Below are 20,665 nucleotides of genomic sequence, written 5' to 3'. Positions count from 1 at the left end.
GCCTATATCTCGAGCACCATATCGTTTAGCTCCAGTTGAGCTAAAAGAACTGAAAGAACAATTGCAGGACCTGTTAAGTAAAGGTTATATCCGTCCGAGTTTGTCACCTTGGGGTGCTATTGTTCTATCTGTTAAGAAGAATGATGGTACTATGAGGATGTGTATTGACTATCGACAATTGAATAAGTTTATTGTCAAGAATAAATATCCACTTCCTAGGTACTTCAGTGTATTCTAAGATTGATCTTTGTTCATGGTATTATAAACTGAGAGTTAGACAAGAAGATGTCCCAAGACAGCTTTTCGCACCAGATATGGACATTTTGAATTTTTGGTTATGCCTTTTGGTCTGACCAATACTCCTTCTGTGTTTATGGACTTGATGAATCGACTATTTTGTGAATATCTCGATCGTTTTGTGATTATCTTCACCGATGATATTCTTGTTTATTCTAAGTCTGAGGAAGAGCATGTCAAACACTTGAGGATAGTTCTTCAAATTTTTCAAAAGAAGCAGTTGTACACCAAGCTATCCAAGTGTGAGTTTTGGTTAGATAGAGTTGTGTTTCTGGGCCATGTCATATCTCAACATGGTATCTCTGTCGATCTGAGTAAAGTGGAGGCAGTTCTTAACTGGGCACGACCGACTAATGTGCCAGAGATTCGTAGTTTCGTGGGTTTAACAGGTTATTACTGGAGACTTATCGAGAATTTCTCAAAGATTGCTAGACCTATCACTCAACTGACTTAGAAAAATCAGAAATTCATTTGGTTTGATGAATGTGAGTCAGGTTTTGTTCAGTTGAAGAAGAAATTGATCTATGCACCAGTTCTTACCATTCCAAGTGGTTCTGGAGGATTTGTTGTTTGTACCGACATCAAATAGAGGACTAGGTTGTGTAATGATGCAGCATGGTAGAGTTATGGCCTATAGTTCTCGTCAGTTGAAACCGCATGAGTCTAAGTGTCACGTACACGACTTGGAATTAGCTGCTATCGTTTTTGCTTTCAAGATTTAGAGACATTATTTGTTTGTTGAGCAATTTGTAATATATCCAGATCACAAAAGCTTGAAGTATCTGTCTCTCAATTAGATCTGAATATGAGATAGAGACGTTGGATGGATCTTTTGAAAGATTATGATTGTGAGATCCAGTATCAGCCGGAGAAAGTGAATGTCATTGCCGATGCTTTGAGTCGTAAGGTTGTTGAATGTTAATTTATCTTCGATGCATGTTTCTAAGTTACGTGAGGATATTTGTACTTCTGCCTGGGATTTTCAAATCCAAGGTAATGTTGTTTGTGTGTCACATATTTCTATTGAGCCAGAGTTGATTCAGATTGTCAAATCAGCTCAGAAAACTGATGATCGAGTTCTGAAATCTTATGAGTTAGTATCTCAAGGACATCAATCTGGTTTCTCAATTCACTCTCAGATGATTCTCTTCGGTTGAATGGTAGATTGGTTGTTCGTGATATTTCTAACTTGCGTACTGCCATCCTCAAAGAAGCCCATTGTGTAATCATTATAGTATCCACCCTGGAGGTAGGAAAATGTATCATATTCTACGGTCTCAGTTTTGGTTGAAGAATATGAAAAAGGATATGGCTGAGTTTGTGTCTCGTTGTATGATTTGTCAGCAGGTCAAAGCGGAACGTATGAGACCGAGAGGATTACTGCACATTTTTGAAGTTCCTTAGTGGAATTGGGAGCATGTGGCTATGGATTTTGTCACACATTTGCCCCGTACTTCTCATCACTTCGATGCCATTTGGGTAGTGGTCGATAGATTGTCTAAATCGGCACATTTTATTCCTTATGAGAGGACATATTCGTACAAGAAGATGACTCGTTTGTATATAGAAAATGTAGTGAGACTACATGGAGTCCCAGTTGCAATAGTTTTTTATCGTGACCCTAGATTCACATCCAAGTTTTGGACTAGTTTCCAAAAAGAAATGAGTACACATCTTGCAATGAGTACTGCGTACCATCCTAAGACAGATGGTCAGACAGAGCGTACGATTCAGACATTGGTGGATCTGCTTCGAGCAGTGGTTATAGATTTCAAGGACAGTTGGCAAGAAGCTTTACCACTAGTAGAATTTTCATATAATAACAGTTTCCATGTGACTATTAGTATGGCTCCTTTCGAAGCTTTGTACGGCAGACGATGTCGATCACCTCTCTGTTGAGATGAATTTGGTGAGAGACACTTGACTGGACCTAAAATTGTTCAGGAAGTGCATGATAAAGTCCAATTGATTCGTCAGAGAATGAAAGCTGCTTAGGATCGGCAAGCTAGTTATGTTAACGAACGTCGTCGACCTCTAGAATTTCAAGTTGGAGATTTTGTGTTTCTAAGAATCTCTCCGTTTAGAAGTGATGTTCGTTTTGGTATGAGAGGTAAGTTGTCACTCGTTTCGTTGGTCCCTATAAGATTGTTGAATGTATTGGGAATTGTGCCTATCGGCTAGAGTTGCCACAGTCATTGTCTGGCAGCCACGATGTTTTTCATTTTCTATGTTGCGTAAGTATGAACCCCATCCATCTCATGCAATTCAGCCTGACGAGGTTAAACTTGACCCTTCTCTATATCGTATACTAAGTATCCTGTTTGTATCTTGGATAGTAAAGATAAAGTTTTACGTAATAAAATTATATCATTTGTGCGAGTTCAGTGGTCGATGCATGCTGTAGAAGAATTAATGTAAAGCCCATGGGCCTACCTTTTTGGGTCATGCAATCACAACCCTCGTCATAGCCCACGGCAATTTACTCAAGAACTCTCCAAACCTGTCTGTGGAGTACGTGCCTGAGCCTCATGCTCAGTCAAGGCAAATACACGAACATGTGGTTGATTCTGCTGACCACCCTGCCCTCTGGACTGATGTGAAGGGTGACTAGGTTGGTGGGAAGACTGAGATGCTGCTGGGAATCTATTACCTTGAGCTTTCCTACCTGTCTGGGCTGACTTCCAAGTTTGATTAGGACAGACCTTAACAAAATGACCCGGACGACCACAAATATTGCAAATCCCATGAATTCTCACACACTGGTTACTGAAATGCTTGCCTCCACAGAGATCACAATAATTTCCACTATAAAGATGTCCAACACGTTTCTAGAACTCCCAGAACTCGAAGAACTAGAACCAGACTTCTTGAATTGCTTGTCACGTGGACGGAGAGATGTAGAACCAAATTGACTGAACTGCTGCCTCCCAGACTGATGGTGTTGGGTAAAAACTCAGTTACTAATCCTCTTTAGACTAGCCTCGGCCTTTTTTGCTATCTCCACTACTTCAAGATAATTCAATGGCTTACCAGTAGAAACAAAAGAGTGCAAACGATCGTTCAAAACTTCAATGAAACTTTCAACAACAGCTAGCTGACTTGCAGCAACATGAGGAGCATATCTCAGCATAACATAGAGCTTATCAGCATACTCCTCAACCGACATATCACCCTCTTTCAAGTTATGAAACTCCGAAGCCTTAGGCTGTAAAACGATGGAAGACAGTAACTCTCCTTAAACTTTAGCTTAAATATATTCTACGATGGAACAATTCTCTGAGCATCTAAGGTCATCAAGGTAGTAGACCACCACATTTTGGCACGATCTTTCAACTGATGTACAGCTAATCTTAATCGATGCTCTGAAGGATACTCAATCAGATCAAACAATTCCTCAATCTCAGAAATCCATAGTTCGGCTTTCTCAGCTCCCTCAGAACCACTGAATCGAGGTGGATGCATAGAGTGAAAACGGACATCTAACTCATTCATTCTAAGCTGCTCTAACTGATCATCAGCTTGCTCAGCATTAGTATCATCAACACGGGTACGAGGTCTACCACGTCCACCACCACGACCTCTAACAACCGGAATCTCACCATCTCCTTCCATTCTACACAATATAACATTTATAACAATTACAATGGAAATAAACAAATCATATAATCACATAAGCACACTGTCAAGTAGCAAACACAGGCGCAACAACCAATTTAGTGCCAAGACTCAAGTGTCCTAGACTCTAGTTCGAGCGTATCCCAGTTTACGCTCTGATACAAAGATGTGAGGCTCATTTATTCTGACGACAATTAATGATCAAATAATAATGATTTGATTTAATTTTGTAGCGGAAAATGATTTAAAATACTTTAAAACGGACCTCAGGGCCTAGAAAAATTTCGTCATGACCTCCCCCGTAAGTAGGACATCCCGAAAAACTCAAGCATCAGAAAATAGTAAAATGAATCAAGACTGACGCTACGATAAACTTAAACAATTACATGCAAGTGCCGACCAGACGCACGTCAACAATTCCCAAGCATCAATTCAACTAAGCCAGCAAGGCTTTAAAACATACTAAAACTGATCCAAAATAAATAATAACAAGTCAAACACTCGTACAGATACTCGGGCCATCTCCCCGGCAAATAAAATACGACATAGAACTGACACAAACTCCAAGACATCCATAAAGACTAGCTGGGAGACTCCAACAAATCAAAACCAAACAATCCAACCTCAACCACGAGCTCCGCCAGCGGAACCTCCGTTTGGTGCTGCAAAACCACTCGGGAGATCTACCATGGTGCCCAAAAGCAACCATAGTAGTCCCCCAGTAAACAACTGAGGTTAGGATTCTGGTATGAAACAGTTCAACAAACATAGCAATAACATAAATCATGCATCAATATATATATATATATAGATGTAATATGAAATGCATGAATAATGCTCATTATCAACAGGGCAAACGGAGCCAAACGAACGAAACAATCAAGAAGAATAATGCTCGAGCAACACACAGGAGAGCTACATCGTCATGCAGCTAAACTGCCCTGCCAAGTATGCGATGTATGTCAGGCTGTGCTAATCAACACCCCCAACTCGGCCTCCATACAGCTGTAACGATATATAACAAGAATGACACAAACAACCAGAACTGGATATCACAATCCCAGCGCTCACCCCGAGAGATACACTAACAACGGGATTTATCCATCTTAACTACGATTTCAGGTGTATCAATATAGGCCTATCAGCCTCACCCTGATCCCAAATTATACAACAGTGCGCAACGGATATCAACAACGGGCTAACAAAACGATAGGCTCAACATGAATGACGTAATTTCATGACCTATACTAGATGCCATAGGATATGCCACATAATGACCATATAAAAAACGAGGCATTTAGCAACACACATAACCCGTATAAGCACGTAAACAACAATAAAAACACGTATTTATGTTTAAAACTTAATTTATGTGTTACCAAACTGTAATATACCTATACAAACTTGACAATTCCAATTATCAACTTTACTTCAAGATTCTCGGCCTAAAACACATAACAATAAGGAGAATAATACCTCATTTTCTACGGAAGAAATCAATAAGAATTCAATCATCTAGACATGATTAAATGTCCAAAAACAAAAACCATGAAACTACATTTTGTTATAGTTCCAGATTCGACACTTCATAGCATAAAATTCATCTCCTTCAATATTGACTCAAATCAATATCCGTCAATTGGAAATGAAAGAAAATCAATTATCTAATTTTGTCAAGTTGAAATGGTATTCAAATTCTCAATCGATTGAGCCCAACATTTCATTTAATACACTATATCCAATCTGTTCTCGGACATAACATGGCAGCTGAGCAGTTTCACAAAAAAGTGCATAACTCTCTCAATTCTTGATAGATTTAACAATTCAAGTCTCATTTCGAAGATAACACATAGATCTACACTTTTTATTTGAACCAAAATTTCAGAATCCAAGTGTATAAAGGTCATAACCTTGAATTATAGTAGTCTTTCTACACAGTTCAATTGCGAATCCGGTTTTGACACATTTTTGTAGAAAAATCATATCGAATCCGTTTGTAACTGGAATTCGATGATTCCAGTGCTCAATGATAGCCAACACAAAGATTACTATATTTATTTATGTCATTTCTACAAATTCAAGCTGTAAAAATCGCAGCAACAAGAAGAACAGCTCACCAAATTGGTCAAGAAATCGCGCAGAAACAGAGCACAAGAACAGCAGCTTCGATATAACCGAATCCTTGCTCAAAATGACTTATTTATAGCTTGAATCGAAACTTAGGATGTTGGGAAGACAACCCTTCAAGAATTTTTGGGTTTCAACTTCGGTCGGAAGAGATACGACAATTCTACCGCAACCGCTACAAGGGTGACGGGAAAACAGGGAAGGGCGTGGGTCTTCTTTCTTCTTTTATTTTCTTTTGATGGGTCTGTGTGTAATATATATATATATATATATATATATATATATATATATATATATGTGTGTGTGTGTGTTAATATTAAAGGTTTACTAAAAATAGTAACTCCAGCCAATTTATCCCGGTTTTGAATTTATTTTGCTCTCTTGTGTTATTTAAACTTTATATGTATTTAAATATCGTCTATAATTCTCCGATATTCTAAAATACATATTTTTAACACACCTTCAAAAATTATTTGGCATAAATAATTATTTTAATTTAGAACTCAATAATTATTCTAATTATGCCAAATTTTCGGATAATATACTCTATGGTCTTACAATTAACGTGGGAAACAGAAGAGAAGATGAGAGCATCTTATCTATATCTGTTTGATTCGTAGTATTGAATAGTGGTATTCGCATCATGTGTAAGATGTATGTGTATAAACATAAATTTTGAGGACGAAATTTGTTTTAAGGGGTGGAGAAATGTAAGACCCTAGAATATATTATCCGGTAATTTTGCATAATTTGAATAATTATTAAGTTGTAAATTAAAATAATTATTCATGCCAAATAATTTTTGAAGGTGTGTTAAAAATATGTATTTTAGAATATCAGAGTTAATACGATATAAAATACATATAGAGATTGAAATAACACACGAGAGAAAAAAATAAATGCAAAACCGGAATAAAAAAAGAATGAGTTTCTATTCTTATAAATTAAATTTCTCTACATTATTTACATATACATACACGCCCAACTTACCTTAAGATGAAGAAAAAAGAAAAGGAAGAAGCCATTCTCGCAGCTACAGTAGCAGCCGCCGAAAAATCGTCGTAACTTCTTCGTCCGTTGTCGAAATCTCGAAATTCTTGATGGGTTTTGTTCCTCACATCCTAAGCTTCGATGCAAGCCATAAATCTTAGTTTTTGAGCAAGTTTTCAGCTGGATCGAAGCTGCTGGTTTCAGCTCATTTTTGCACAGATCTTGTACGATTCGGTGAGCTTTTGCTTCGGATTTTCGGGTTTATGTGTATTGTGCACAAAAAAATTCGACTTGTGGTTCAAAGAGAACTTGTAGATCTATTTGTTTGCTTTCTAGAGCTGAAAATGGAATTCCAATTAGAAACGGATTTGATATGATTTTTCTACCAAATTGTGTCATAATCGAATTTTGTGTTTGAACTGTGTAGAATGGCTAATGTAATTCAAGTTTTTGACCTTTTTACAGTTGGATTCTGGATCTTTGGTTAAAATGAAAGTTGTAGACCTACATGTTATCTTTGGAATGAGACTTGAATCGTTAATTTTCATTAAGAATTGAATGAGTAATGCACGTTTTACTGAAACTGCTCATTTGTATATTTATGTCCTCGAATTTCGTGAGTAGCAGCGTGTTCTTGCTAATTCTGGGATTAATCTACTGAGATTCTGAAAATGGTTTCTTCTAGGAAAACTTAGATAATTGAGTTTTCTTTCAATTCCAATTGGCGGATATTGATTTTAGTGGATATTGAGGGAGATGTGAATTTAATGCTCTGGAACTGTAAACGAAGGTAGTTTCATGGTTTCTGTTTTTGGACAGTTAATTGCGTCAAATTGATCAAACTCCTTGTTGATTTCTTCCGGTGAAATGTGGGATTATTCGGGTTATTGTTATGTGTTTTAGGCCGAAGAGCTTTAAAGATGTGCATTGATCGTCATTAGTTGGTGTACATACAACGGTAACACTTAAATTTTGTGTTAAGCATATTTATGTGTTATTATTATTGTTTATGAGATTATGTGAATTGTTTAAGTTGTTAAATGCCTTATTGATTTATATGTTCAGTTATATGGCATTCAGTCTAGGGCATACTGTTATGATATACATCTTGAGCTTCATCGTTCTTGTTGACCAGTTACTGTTATTCATTGTTATTTGGCACTGGTGGTTGTATAACTCGGGATCAGGGTGTGGCTGATAGGCCTATATTGATATACCCGAAATCGTAGTTAAGATGGATAAATCTTGTTGTAAGTGTAGCCCTCGGGGTGAGCGCTGTGATTGTGATATCTAGTTCTGGTTGTTTGTGTCATTCCTGTTATATATCAGCTGTATGGAGATCGAGTTGGGGGTGCTGATTAGCACAGACTGGCATATCTCGCATTCTCAACAGGGCGGTTTAGCTGCATGACGATGTAGCTCTCCTGTGTGTTGTTCGAACATTATTCTTGTTGATCGTATCGTTCGTTTGGCTCCGTTTACCCTGTTCATATTGAACCATGTTCATGCTTTTCATATTTCATCCACATGTATATTGATGCATGATTTATGTTATTGTTATGTTTGTTGAACTGTTTCATACCAGAATACTAACCTCAGTAGTTTTGCAGCACCAGGCGGAGGTTCCGCTGGCGGAGCTCGAGGTTGAGGTTGGATTGTTTGGTTTTGGTTCGTTGGAGTCTCCCAGCTAGTCTTTATGGATGTCTTGGAAGTTTGTGTCAGTTCTATTTCGTATTTTATTTGCCGGGGATGCCCCGAGTATCTGTATGGGTGTTTGACTTGTTATTATTTAATTTGGATCAGTTTTAGTATGTTTTAAAAGCCTTGTCGGCTTAGTTGAACTGATCTTGAGAATTGTTGACGTGTGTCTGGTCGGCAGTTGCATGTGATTGTTTACGTTTATCGCAGCGTCAATCTTGAGTCATTTTACTATTTTCTTATGCTTGAGTTTTTTGGGATGTCCAACTTACGGCGAGGTCATGCCGAAATTTTTCTAGGTCTTGAGATCTGTTTTAAAGTATTTTAAACCATTTTCCACTGCAGAATTAAATCAAATCGTTATTGTTTGATCATTAATTGTCATTAGAATAAATGAACTCACAAAAAGTATCACTTCAATCAGCCGAAACAATTCGAAGAATGATAAAAGCAAACAAATGATACATTTCAAAAAAAAAAATTTTAGACCAACGAAGAATAATGATAGCAAATGTTCTTTAGACGTTCACCAATTATATAAGCAAATTTTCAATATTCGGTCAAAAACATTTAACAAGGCGTGGTAATTTGTGTTGTTCGTGATACATTCTATCACTATGTCACCACAATTCTAATTATTATTTTTAATAATTTACATATAAAAAAAATTAAAAAAATCAAGTCACGTCATAAAAAAATCAAAGAGTCACGCCGTTGATTTTTTTTTAAAAAAAACTGTGACTTTAATTTTTTTTCCAAAAAAAAAAGTATCGCGCCCTTTCCATTGGCGTGATACGGTAGATTATTAATTTCTATTCGTCTGTGTTATTTATTTAAGTTATTATTTTATTCATGGTAAACAATGAAAAAGCCCCTGCCTCATTTGGCACTTGCAAAGCAGAAAATCAAAAGAATTCTTGTCTTTTGTATCAAGTTGCCATTCATGAACATTTAACTTTACCAAAGACACTGCAGCTTATCTTATGAAGCACACTGTAGATTTCAAAACACTAGCAAAAATCATTGCTTGCTTTCATTTATAAAGTTGTACAAATTGCTAAACACATCGCTTACGTCGATGATATTTTTATTCTCTATGAACTACCCCAAAAACTACCCAGCCAATTGGCAGACATCAGTGCTCTTCTTGTAAGATTTGAGGAAAACCAGCTAGGCATAATGCATAATAGGCTGCAAATCCAATTATGGAAAATTCTTACTGTATAGTATCTCTCAAAGGCCAAAGCACTAGTGCGAAACATACAAGCTGAAGATCGATTCTCGGCCGAGCTCAAATGCTTGTTCTTACGCCGGAGCCTCTTACAAATCATTCTAGTGCACACAAAAATAATGAAAGTTGCACTAGCACCAAAGCCAACAATCGTGGTAATCAGATTCATTCCTGAGCCTAACATATATGTATTCCTATTTCTACAACCCAAAGGGGTAAAATAGCAAAATAGCTACAAAGAAAATAAAAGCCAAACGGGTCACCAACAAATTCCCAAATCAAGATTCATAAAACAATGAGATTATGAGAACTGAAGTAGCATACTTAAGTCAACCATTTTTAAATACCACATCAAAACAACCACAATACTCACTAAAATCAAGATTCAACAAACAAAACCAACGCTTACGCCAATAAAAATATGCTACTTTAGTTCTTATAATCTCATTGTTTTACTTTTAAGGTCTATTTTTAATAATTTTTGTAGATTTTATGTGAGAGCTCAGCCCAAATTCCCAAGCCCGCTTATTTGAGTAAGTTTTTTCAAAAATAAAAATAAAACTAATAATAGTAATTATATCTTCCTCCTCCATATCTTTCTATAATCACTGTCCCAAAAAATTCAAATATCTTTCTATATTCTAACCCCACCTGGCTAGACATACATGTATGTGGACCACTATATTTCGTCATCATGAAATAGCCCAATTTGGATTTTAATGATGCACGAAGACCCCACCTACAATTGACAGTTGAATATTTATTCTTACAATGAACTTTGCACAAAGTCTTTGTACTCTCCACAACTTGGTATTAACATCGAGCAACTATAACTGAAAAGTCCTTACCTGCTGAAATCAAATTCTTCTTTTCTTTAAAAATCATGTTCGTGCAAAGTTCTCTGTATGTAATAACTCAAATTCGAAGTATATGGGATTCCAACAAAATCAGGGCATTGCTCATCATATATTGTATTAAATAATTGAAGCACATCATATGAGGATGGACCAACATGCGGGACAGATTGACCAATATCGGAAAATGTCGCATTCTCGTCATCACGCTCATATTCATCTGTTTCACTTGCAGTTGTATCAGGTTCAGTAACTATCTCGGTAGTGCCAAGGTGAATATCTAATGACAACGCACACGATCTTTGTTCTTCAGGCATGAAATGTGTCAATACATGTATGTGCATGCAATGAACAATCGATACCTGCATGATTTGTGTCAACAGAGTACCATAATCTTGCCCCAAAATCCCATCCTCGTGTGGAAATCGGCCAGCAAACATTTTCTTCTACGGTGCCCATAATATACTGATCTCATTCCCCAGTTCAATTCTCCGAATTAGAATATTTTCATCTACGAATTACATATACTTTGATTTTTATTCTGATTAATAATAATAATAATAATAATAATAATAATAATAATAATAATAATAATATTTATTTGTATTTAATAAATTAATAATAATAAAAATAATTATGGTTATAAATTTCATACAGGCAAAACAAATTAATAGACTACGTATGTGAAATAAAATAATAATAATAATATTTATTTGTATTTAATAAATTAATAATAATAAAACTAATTATGGTGATAAATTTCATACAGGCAAAACAAATTAATAGATTACGTATGTGAAATAAAATAATACTGATTTTTTTTATATAGTTTTTGAATAATATAAAAGAATAATAATAACTTGATTTTGAAATAAACAAAGAAATAAGTGAATATAATAATATATTGAAACGTAATTAATCATTTTAATCATAAATTTGATATGTAATATAATAATTTATATTCAAAAACTAAATTAACATAATTTATATTAATACTTATCTCAAAGTTCAAAATCAAAATTTTATCAACGAAAAAATAATCACAGATAAATAAATTGTCAATTTCAATCAAACTTGAAAGAAAAACTTAATTTATAGCATAACTACCTTTCATATTTCTCTGCTAAATTAGCAAAATGAATATCAAAGTTGAAGAATATAATTACATTTATATGTTTGATGGATAAGTACCATCTTGTTTAAAAACTGCATCCTCAAATTCTTGCCAATCCATGTGAGGAAATGTGTTTCCTGACACATCTATCAGGACATCCTCAAATTCTTCTTGCTGGTCCTCTGCCAACGAATCTTGCACCAAATTTTCATTCTTGGTTGTTTCCCTTGATGGGAAATAAATTTCCTGATCCGGATTTTCATTCCAATGACTCTCCGCAGTCAACGGGCTCAGAAGCAGCACCTCATTCTGCGAGTTTTTCGGCTGATCGAAAGACTTCAGAGACACTGATGTTTCAGGATTCTGATCTTCAGTACACAACACAATAGACTTCTCATCACTTGTCAACCTGTATCCCACGAACCTGAAGGCAGGTTTAGAACTCGTAGCACTGTGATCATATGTGGATGAAGTATTTTTTATTGTACTCAGAAGCATGTTCTTCGTCTGATCTCTATATATTTGGAAGCTGGGACTTAACGGACCATTCTGCAGCCAGTGATCTGTTAACCGTGATGCTCTAAAATTCGTGTAACGGTTGGTCGCACCAAAAGGATCTTTCTTCTGTGTGTCCTTGTTTTGCATGATGAATCTTCTTGTGGATTCTTCAGGATTGTTGAGCATGCATGATCTCTCGATTTCATTCATGGTGCTCGTGCCAGGTACTGAATCGAGAGAGACTTCTTGAGCTCGTTTCAGGCCATTGCGAAATTTCTGCAGAAAGATTTAATTGCCTGTTTCAATGCTTGCATGGATTTCACATGATCATTATTTATGATTTTTTATTGAGAGAGTTATTGGTGTTATACTGTCATTTATTAAAATAATTTGGGAATTTAAATGCTCATGCGATCATATCAGGTAAGCATTCAAAATAAAGATTTCATTGTAGAAGATTCTCATCTCTAGAGAACCTGTAAATGACTGGCAACGTTTTCTCTTCGAAGCCCTGGTATCCCCATAACCTCTGCGATTCTCTTTGGAACTGCTCCTGCTTCGAAAAATGTATAGAACAATTGTCACCAGAAACAATTCTCAAGAATTTTAAGGCCAAGTTTTGGTGCAAAAATAAGAGATGAAACTCACTTTCATATCCTAGAAGTTCAATGGCATCCAAGAATTTCTGATGCATCTCTTTTGTCCAAACAACTCTTTGTTTCTTTTCCATTAAAGTAGTTTCATCTGTGCTGCATTCATCAGCTGATAATGGAGTGCTCTGTGATATTTTCTTGAACTTTTCTTCCTCTGATGCAAATTGCCAGAGGTTATTAATGTCATCACTGCTCACGTTATTCAAAATGTATGCTGAGAAGAAGTTTGGTTGGGTTGTAAACTCCATCTTTGCCTTCTCAGGAGACATCACTGCAAATAACATGCGCATAACCGCTTAGTCGAGGTCGATTTCCGTTCTATACTGGAGTTAGACTCGATCAAGTAATCAAAACTTTGAGCTCAATTTTGAGATGGGCTCAGGTGAAACAAACTCAAATTTGACATGATAAAAACTAACCACTTGTATTAGATCTTTCTTCAAACTATTAGTTCTGAGAAAAAACCAAAGGTACACATTGAAAAAAGAATTCAAAATCATTATACTTCAGTTTGTAAAAACAAAAGATCTTATATCAAAAATTTGATTAATCCAAAGATTTGAAGAACAAAATGCATGCTTACATGTGACAGGAAGATGAAGCTTCTTCTTAATATGTTTCACAATCTCCATCCCATTTGGTCCTAACCTTTGAGCATTTGTCAGGACAAGTTCTATCCTCCCCTTTGTCTCCCATATAGAACTCAAAACATCTAAACCACTTCCAGTAGCCAACACTGACACACACATCACAAAAAATATCAACTAAAAGTCTAAAACACAAGTTTAAAACTTCATCCATATGACAAGTTATCAACAATTTTATTTTTGGTAGGAGTTGGGGTATGAATCTTAATAAGTGGGCAAAATCAAAATTTCAGAAATATCACATTAAAAAAATCATTTGAAAAACAACGACGGCCTCGACTGGAATACTCGATCGGTTTTCAGTGTTTGACCTTCATAGCTGGTGTGTTGAAGCATATCGGACACAATTCTAGTGCAAGTGAGATCACCATCAGCAACAAGAATGCAAATTCCTTTGTTCACCATGTATGACTTGAGATTCGTTGACACTTCAAATGTTTTGAGCACATAGGAATAAAATAATTTTCTTTATTGTTTTTTAAAAAAGAAGAAGCAGTCTTCGGCTAGGGAAGTTTTGGCTTAGACCCAAAAATAGCATATGGTTAAAACAAGTCCATATGATAAGAGAGAGATGCAACAGAGAGACTCAGAGAGCATACAACCATGTTAGTCTTAAATTAAAAGATTATCAATCTTCATACAATTATATATTAACTTTTATATATATATATTTATATACACACGCGCGCGCGCGCACGCGCGCGCGCTCATGCACACGTATATATACCATCATATCATTTCTTACATCCCATATCAAAATAAATTAATTAATAAACTTATATATGTATACACATATGCATATACATATATACATACAACATATCATTTCTTACATGCCATATCAAAATAAATTAATTAGCGTCTCATGTGTAATTATTAATTAATGAAGAGCAATCTTAACGCGTGACATGCGATAAAAAATGATGACAAAACCTGGACCGTTGGAAATCACAAGGGAGAAAAAAAAATTCTAGTTCACCAGACTTGAATCCGTAAAAAATTACATTTATTCATAAATAATAAAAGTCATTTGTGTAAATAAGTAAATCCTTTTACCAATGCACGCCACTTAGATTGCTAACAATAAATAAAAAGATTCGAGCATAGAGGCAGGCATGTATAGAGAACCATTTACTCAAGAAAAGCTGACTAGCTGATCATAAAAGATTATTTACACTTTCAAGAGTCTTGTCAAAACAAAATCCACAACCATACACGGCTCGCCTGTGGATTTACAGGTAAACAACAAACATAATAAAGTGACTTAGCCGAACAAGAGACTGGCGCGCGATAGACTTGGAATATCCTGAACCAGGGGTTCTTTCCTTTTGCCTTAAGTCAAACCATGACCATTCCCTGTGTTTTCCTCGTTCTTGTTTTGGCAAAGAATTTTGGAGGAACTATGGAACTCGGTGATGCTTAACTGAACACTTCGTGATGAGGGTGATTCTGAGTTTACCGGTTGCTGCTTCAGACCCTGACGTGCATTTCTTCTTTCGTGATTTCATTTCCTTCAGTTTCTGTCGCAGTAGACTTAACGTCATAAAACATAAAGAGTTACTCCGTTTACCCTTGAGAGGGAGGAGATGGATACAAACCTTTTCTTTGAAAAATTTAGTGGCTTTTCCGGGAAAAGCGTTATGAAAAAAAAGCTAGATATCTTCATCTGTGGACAGAAAACAACAGCCATCTTGAAGGCGAATATGAGGGACGTCTGGCTCTTCAAGAAAATCAATAGATTCATCAACTTCCCCAGATTCCTCCTCTAGTTGTATATCCGGCTCGTCAAGAAAATCAATGGATTCATCAACTTCCCCAGATTCCTCCTCTTGTTGTATATCAGACTCTTCAAGGATTGTGTGTGAAGCAGTGGCAAGCGTATTAACAGCTTTCTTCCAGTTAACAACAAAGAACTCATACCCGTCTGTGAGCTTGCCCATCTTATGGACAGAAAGTCATATGCCTCAAGGCAAAAGATATTTATCCTAGATTCACACCAAAAAACTCTAACAAACCTTTTTAAAGAAACAAAAACCTCTGTCTGCAAAGAAACATAATAAGATGCCAAGTAGAGTATTAAACAAGTGTTCACTGGCGCAATTACACAGAGCCCGATTCTTCTTATCACAGAGCCCGATCCTTCTTATTTCTTCAATGTTATTGTCACGTTGTCCTTATTAATGCATGCAATATATAGCAACTATAATTTAAAGTCACGTACCAATCCCATTGTTTTTGCTCAAATACATATGGATAATTTCATCAATACGAAAATCACTCTATGAAGCAATCTTTCAGCAAACATTAAATCTCCAAGCCTCATTTTTCTTGTTTTCTTTTTCTTTCCTGCCCTGGCATCTAACACCACACTCAAATTAAGATCAGAAGAGCAAAAGGACGACTAAGCATGAATAAAGGCCTACAAAGTCACATGATGAAACAGTCACATTTGAATCCTACTGACTTCTGCCAGCAACTCTTGCCAGCATTCAAACCGCAATATTCAAAAGAAAATTTGAGATGAGCCTTTTGTTGCCCGGATGCCCACAGTGTGAACAATGAGAATATTTAGGCTTTGGTGAATTTTCATTAGAATTTCGTGCAAGTTCACCTCCAGATTCAATATTTCCCTGAATTACCAGTGGATCTCCTTTTGCTAATTTATTCAACCTGAGCAACATGAAAGAGATTTACAAACTTCATTTTGATTCTAACTTCCAACGACTAAAAAATACCTACACGGATGTGGAAGATAGAATGCATGTGCACATGTAATTGAAGATTAACCTATCCAATATTTCTTCTTCACAAACATTTGACAAAACGAAGAGCAGTATCAAGCCCAATTCCCTGGACACCACTTAAATATTGATCACTTCCAACCAACAGAGAAACAGCGATCAAATGCTTCCTCTTAAGCCCAAGACCAGCCTCAACGTCAGCTACATGGTAGCATTCTAATGGCTCCTGCTCATACTCGAATACGAGTGTTGTGAAATTAAAATTAACACAAAAAGAACAGATACAATAACACCAACAGATACGTATTTTAAATTACTTTTTAAATTTATATTCACATGACTATTTTAAGCGCAATTGTGCAAATACAATCTACACAACCTTTAGAGGAAGTAAAAGATCCTTTCTAAATGACATTCAACTCTCCTTCACATGAGGTCTGTAACAAGAATTTAGTATGCTTCGTAAATATTTGAGGACAAAAATAAAATCAAGTTCATCTTGAAACAGATCGAATACTGGCTTTTGAGTTCGGCTGGAACCGCTTGATAACTCATTGGGCCCCATAAAGAAAGGCATCGTTGTTGGCAGTAATACAAACATCAACATGTCCTGCACTATTTAACTGTGCAAAGAGTGCTTCAGCTTCCCCTTTAACTTTTAAAACTGGCATTCCCAGGAGTTCCAGCAAATCCTATCACAAAACATTTACGAACTCTGATAAGTCCCATTTTGTGAACAACTTCTGACATTAAAAGCACTCAAGTATTAACTCACTCCATGGATAAAAGTGTGCATAATAAAATTCATGTTTTTTTCTCAAAGAAAACATCTTGAACTAAATTAAAACTATAATTTATTCGATTAAATAATAATCTGCTTGGTAATTTTGCACATGTTGACAAGAAACTTGACAAGTGATGAACAAAATGGCATTTGCATCTATAAGTAGCATTGGGATGGAAGAATTTCAAGCTTAGTTATTTCAAATCCATGCTTTAAATGGATCACATTTGTTTGGGTGCCTTTCAATTCCGTAAATTTTCAAATCCTTAAAAGATTTGAAGTTGTTGCAGTCAAAATGATTGATTCCAAATCCTTGATCTCAAATCCAAAGTTCAAATCATCTTGCAAAATGCAAAAATTTTCAATCCAATCACAACTTAAGTCACATTTCCAGTAAATTATAACTTTCACAATAAAATCCCACAACTTCATTCACAGCACATTCTTCCACGCATTTCCTAAATTCCCAGTTTCTCTCAAACGAGGCACCCTCTTCCGCCTCGAGCTGGCTGGATAAATCCAAGCCCGATGCTCTGCAATACCGTGCTATTCTTGCACGGGACTTTATAGGGGATGGAGTCCCATCAGGGACAAAAACCTGGAAGGCTCCAAACTGCAAATTAATCACATATATATCATAAATCAAACCCTAATTACCACCAAATCAATTTCAAACCCCCCCAGACAAACTTACACGCACAAGATTGACAAGGGTGCACACTGGAATCAAAACCGGTAAACTCCACTCAAGCAAGTAAATGCTTCTTCGCATATGCCACTAGCCGTGATTAGTAACATGGATCTTCACTACTTTCTGGGCCTTAAACAAAATGGACTCCTGCAAAGTTGGGCTCTTCAACTAGTTTCTATTTCGTACAGGAAATTCTTTCCCTCGACTTTTTTTTCTTTTCGAGATAGAAGCTATTTGTCAGGGATAATAATCATTCTCGTCCTTTTCATTAACCGTGTTTTCTATTTCAGTCTTTCATGATTTTTGACTGTTTAAATAATCCTTCATGTTTTCAAAATATTCCCGAATTGGTCCCTACCGTTATCCTGACGTTAAGATTAACGTTGACTCATATCACGTGCCACTCACATGATCATTTGTTTATGAAGGCAGTCAGTCGAGTATTTCTTTTCAAAATTACTCCCCCACCTGTACAAGAACCCTAATCCCCAAATCAAACGATGGAAGGAAAGGGAATGTCGAACTCGAAGAAAATGTAGCAATTCCATATTCATTGATTCTATTACAACATCTGCCATGGTAAAGGCTTTTAATTATTTTCCATGATTTTGTTGTAGCTTCTCGATTATTATGTTCGTAGCATTCGTATTTTGTGAACTTTTATGTAATTTTGAAATGGAATATGTATGTATATAATGTATGTCAACATTTTCGAATTTAAATTTCGAAGGTGGTTTATCAATATTTTGGTAAATTGTTAGGATAATGATGGGGACCAACTCGAAGGTGGTTTATCAAAAATTTTAGGATATTTGTTAGGATATTTTTCTAATTTCGAAGGTGGTTTATCAAATTTTTTCACAGAGTAGTAGCATTATTATTTTATTACAAATTTAGTTTGTATTGTGTAACTTTCTCTGTGATTTGCTTACGCGATTTTCATGTTTACTTTATGAATTTTTTTTTTAATTTTGAAATTTCTTATTTAATGTAGAGGAAAACATATGTTGTATTTGTTGGACGAAAACCCGGTGCTTACGAGAATTGGGAGGAGGCTCAACTTCAAGTGAATAAATACAGTGGAGCTTCTCACAAATCCTATTGGAGTAGAGAACAGGCACTGAAATCTTTTGACGAGTACATGAAAAAACAATATGGTGGAGCTGCTACTTTTAACTCTGACGAGGCAAAATGTTCAAGTTCAACATGTGATGCAAGTTCGAGCAGAAAACCGAAAGAGTATGAAAGAATAGCCCACTTAGTGGAGGCTCAAATGGAATTAGAACGTGAGAATCGAAAAAAATGCATTGAAAATGGAAGAGTTGTCTAAAGAGCTCAAAGAAATACTACAGTCTCTACACCTTGGTGGAGATAAATAGAGTTGTTGTTGCTTCTGTTGGTGGTGCAGCTAGTGAGGCACATCTAGTGATGCATATGTTTGTATCATTTTCGATTATCCTGCTCTTGTGTAAACACTGAAGTTTCTTTTATGTATTATGGGATTTGAATTAACAATGCTACAATCTGTCTTCAACAATGACTTGAGTAAGATGTATAATATTCATCTTGTGTTTGCAACTGTGATTGTTAATTATTTGTGTCCAAATTTTAGATGTTTGAGTACCAACACTATTACGAATAGCAGTGTCAATTCAAATGCCAGCACAACTAGCACCATTAAAATGCCGGATCAGCACAACCAGCACCATTAAGAGATTTCCCAATTCAAATACCAGCACCATTAAAATGAAGAGATTTTCAAAACTACAACATTTACTTCCACAACCAATAAAATCCAACAAAAAATAAATAACATGTCCACAACCACTACTTCCATAAAATGTAGAATCCAACAAAACAAGATAACATGTCATCAACCACTAGTTCCAAAACTATCCAAGATTTTGATGATGATCCAGTACTTTCAAGATTTTGATGATGATCCAGTACCTTTTTCCTTTGCGGCATCTTTCATTGAACGAGATCCATTTGATTCTGTCGGTGTTTTTTTCCTTTGATCATCCAATGAAGCTCTCAAACTAGACACAGTTACGAAGTTCCTTCCGCCTTTCACAATAACATGTGTTTGTTTGTTGAGTGATTACACCAAATAGCACAAACAGCAGTGCACATGGAATTCCAGTCAAATCTCATTTCCTACAACTGCAAGTCATCCTACACAGGTCAACAGAGTGCTGCTGGTGTAATCCTGTGATCTGAAAATGTGTCTCATCAGCCATCAAAGGACTAAACACAGCTGCTTCCTTGCTATTCTTTGCCAACACAACTTTAATTTTTGGACACATCACACCATCCCATTTGTCGGCCTTTTCTCTGTTCGTTTGAAACCTGACCATTAACAAATTTCTTAATGTTTCGAACATTGAAATGATTGGTTTTTCTCTTGCATCTAAAATCATGCTGTTGAAACACTCACACATGTTGTTAAGAACTATATCACATTTTGGAATCGTGCTGAAGTATGCCTTGGACCAGTTTTGTTCAGGTTTTTTGCTCAACCAGATATAGGCATCATGATTGATCTTCTTCAAGTCTTCCATCCGCCTTTTGAACTCTTCAACTCTTGTTGCCCTAGCAGCAGTCCAAAGAGCATTTTTAATCCCCACACCTCTGAAACCATCGTGTTTCATGTTGGTGTATAGATGCCTAACACAAAATCTATTTTCGGCATTTGGAAACAAATTATCAAAGGCAGGAATCAAGC

At 36.0% G+C, this 20,665-nt stretch overlaps 2 protein-coding genes and 1 long non-coding RNA gene across 18 annotated transcripts in view; 1 reads left to right on the top strand and 2 right to left on the bottom strand.

Moving 5' to 3' along the window:
- Nucleotides 1–11,922: 11,922 nt before the first annotated feature.
- Nucleotides 11,923–14,341, bottom strand: LOC140840491 (putative two-component response regulator ARR19). The gene is made up of 5 exons (XM_073207680.1): nt 14,036–14,341; nt 13,661–13,813; nt 13,073–13,348; nt 12,901–12,977; nt 11,923–12,700 (listed from the first exon to the last, which is right to left on the bottom strand). The coding sequence occupies exons 1-5, from the start codon at nt 14,127–14,129 to the stop codon at nt 11,981–11,983; spliced, it is 1,320 nt and encodes a 439-aa protein (XP_073063781.1). The 5' UTR covers nt 14,130–14,341; the 3' UTR covers nt 11,923–11,980.
- Nucleotides 12,413–12,792, top strand: LOC140840492 (uncharacterized). The gene is made up of 2 exons (XR_012120006.1): nt 12,413–12,517; nt 12,598–12,792. It is a non-coding gene; the product is annotated as an uncharacterized lncRNA (long non-coding RNA).
- A 505-nt stretch (nt 14,342–14,846) lies between the features above and the next one.
- LOC140841447 (flap endonuclease GEN-like 1) overlaps nt 14,847–20,665 on the bottom strand; it is a 73,164-nt gene continuing 67,345 nt past the window's right edge. Inside the window, exons 1-5 of one of the 16 annotated variants that reach the window (XM_073208888.1) lie at nt 17,944–18,173; nt 17,674–17,862; nt 15,946–17,157; nt 15,323–15,765; nt 14,847–15,244 (exon numbers count right to left, since the gene is read on the bottom strand). In XM_073208888.1, coding sequence (XP_073064989.1) covers nt 17,017–17,157; nt 17,674–17,862; nt 17,944–18,021 — 408 coding nt within the window. In that variant the 5' untranslated portion in view covers nt 18,022–18,173 and the 3' untranslated portion in view covers nt 14,847–15,244; nt 15,323–15,765; nt 15,946–17,016. Of the gene's footprint in view, nt 15,245–15,322; nt 17,158–17,673; nt 17,863–17,943; nt 18,183–20,665 lie in introns of those variants that run through there. The other 15 variants (XM_073208889.1, XM_073208885.1, XM_073208887.1 and 12 more) reach the window with 15 other exon arrangements.

This window comes from Primulina eburnea, chromosome 9 (genome assembly GCF_022965805.1).
Source record: "Primulina eburnea isolate SZY01 chromosome 9, ASM2296580v1, whole genome shotgun sequence".
NCBI lineage: Eukaryota > Viridiplantae > Streptophyta > Magnoliopsida > Lamiales > Gesneriaceae > Primulina > Primulina eburnea.
This window is presented reverse-complemented; position numbering and strand designations above follow the sequence as displayed.

What these genes read in the sequence shown, in the direction of transcription:
- LOC140840491 (XM_073207680.1), bottom strand. Translation starts at nt 14,129, where the DNA reads ATGGTGAACAAAGGAATTTGCATTCTTGTTGCTGATGGTGATCTCACT. An exon ending in GCTTCATCTTCCTGTCACAT is followed by an intron (nt 13,349 to 13,660) that starts GTAAGCATGCAT and finishes TGTTATTTGCAG; the next exon opens with TGATGTCTCCTGAGAAGGCA. An exon ending in ACGTTGCCAGTCATTTACAG is followed by an intron (nt 12,701 to 12,900) that starts GTTCTCTAGAGA and finishes ATCTTTCTGCAG; the next exon opens with AAATTTCGCAATGGCCTGAA.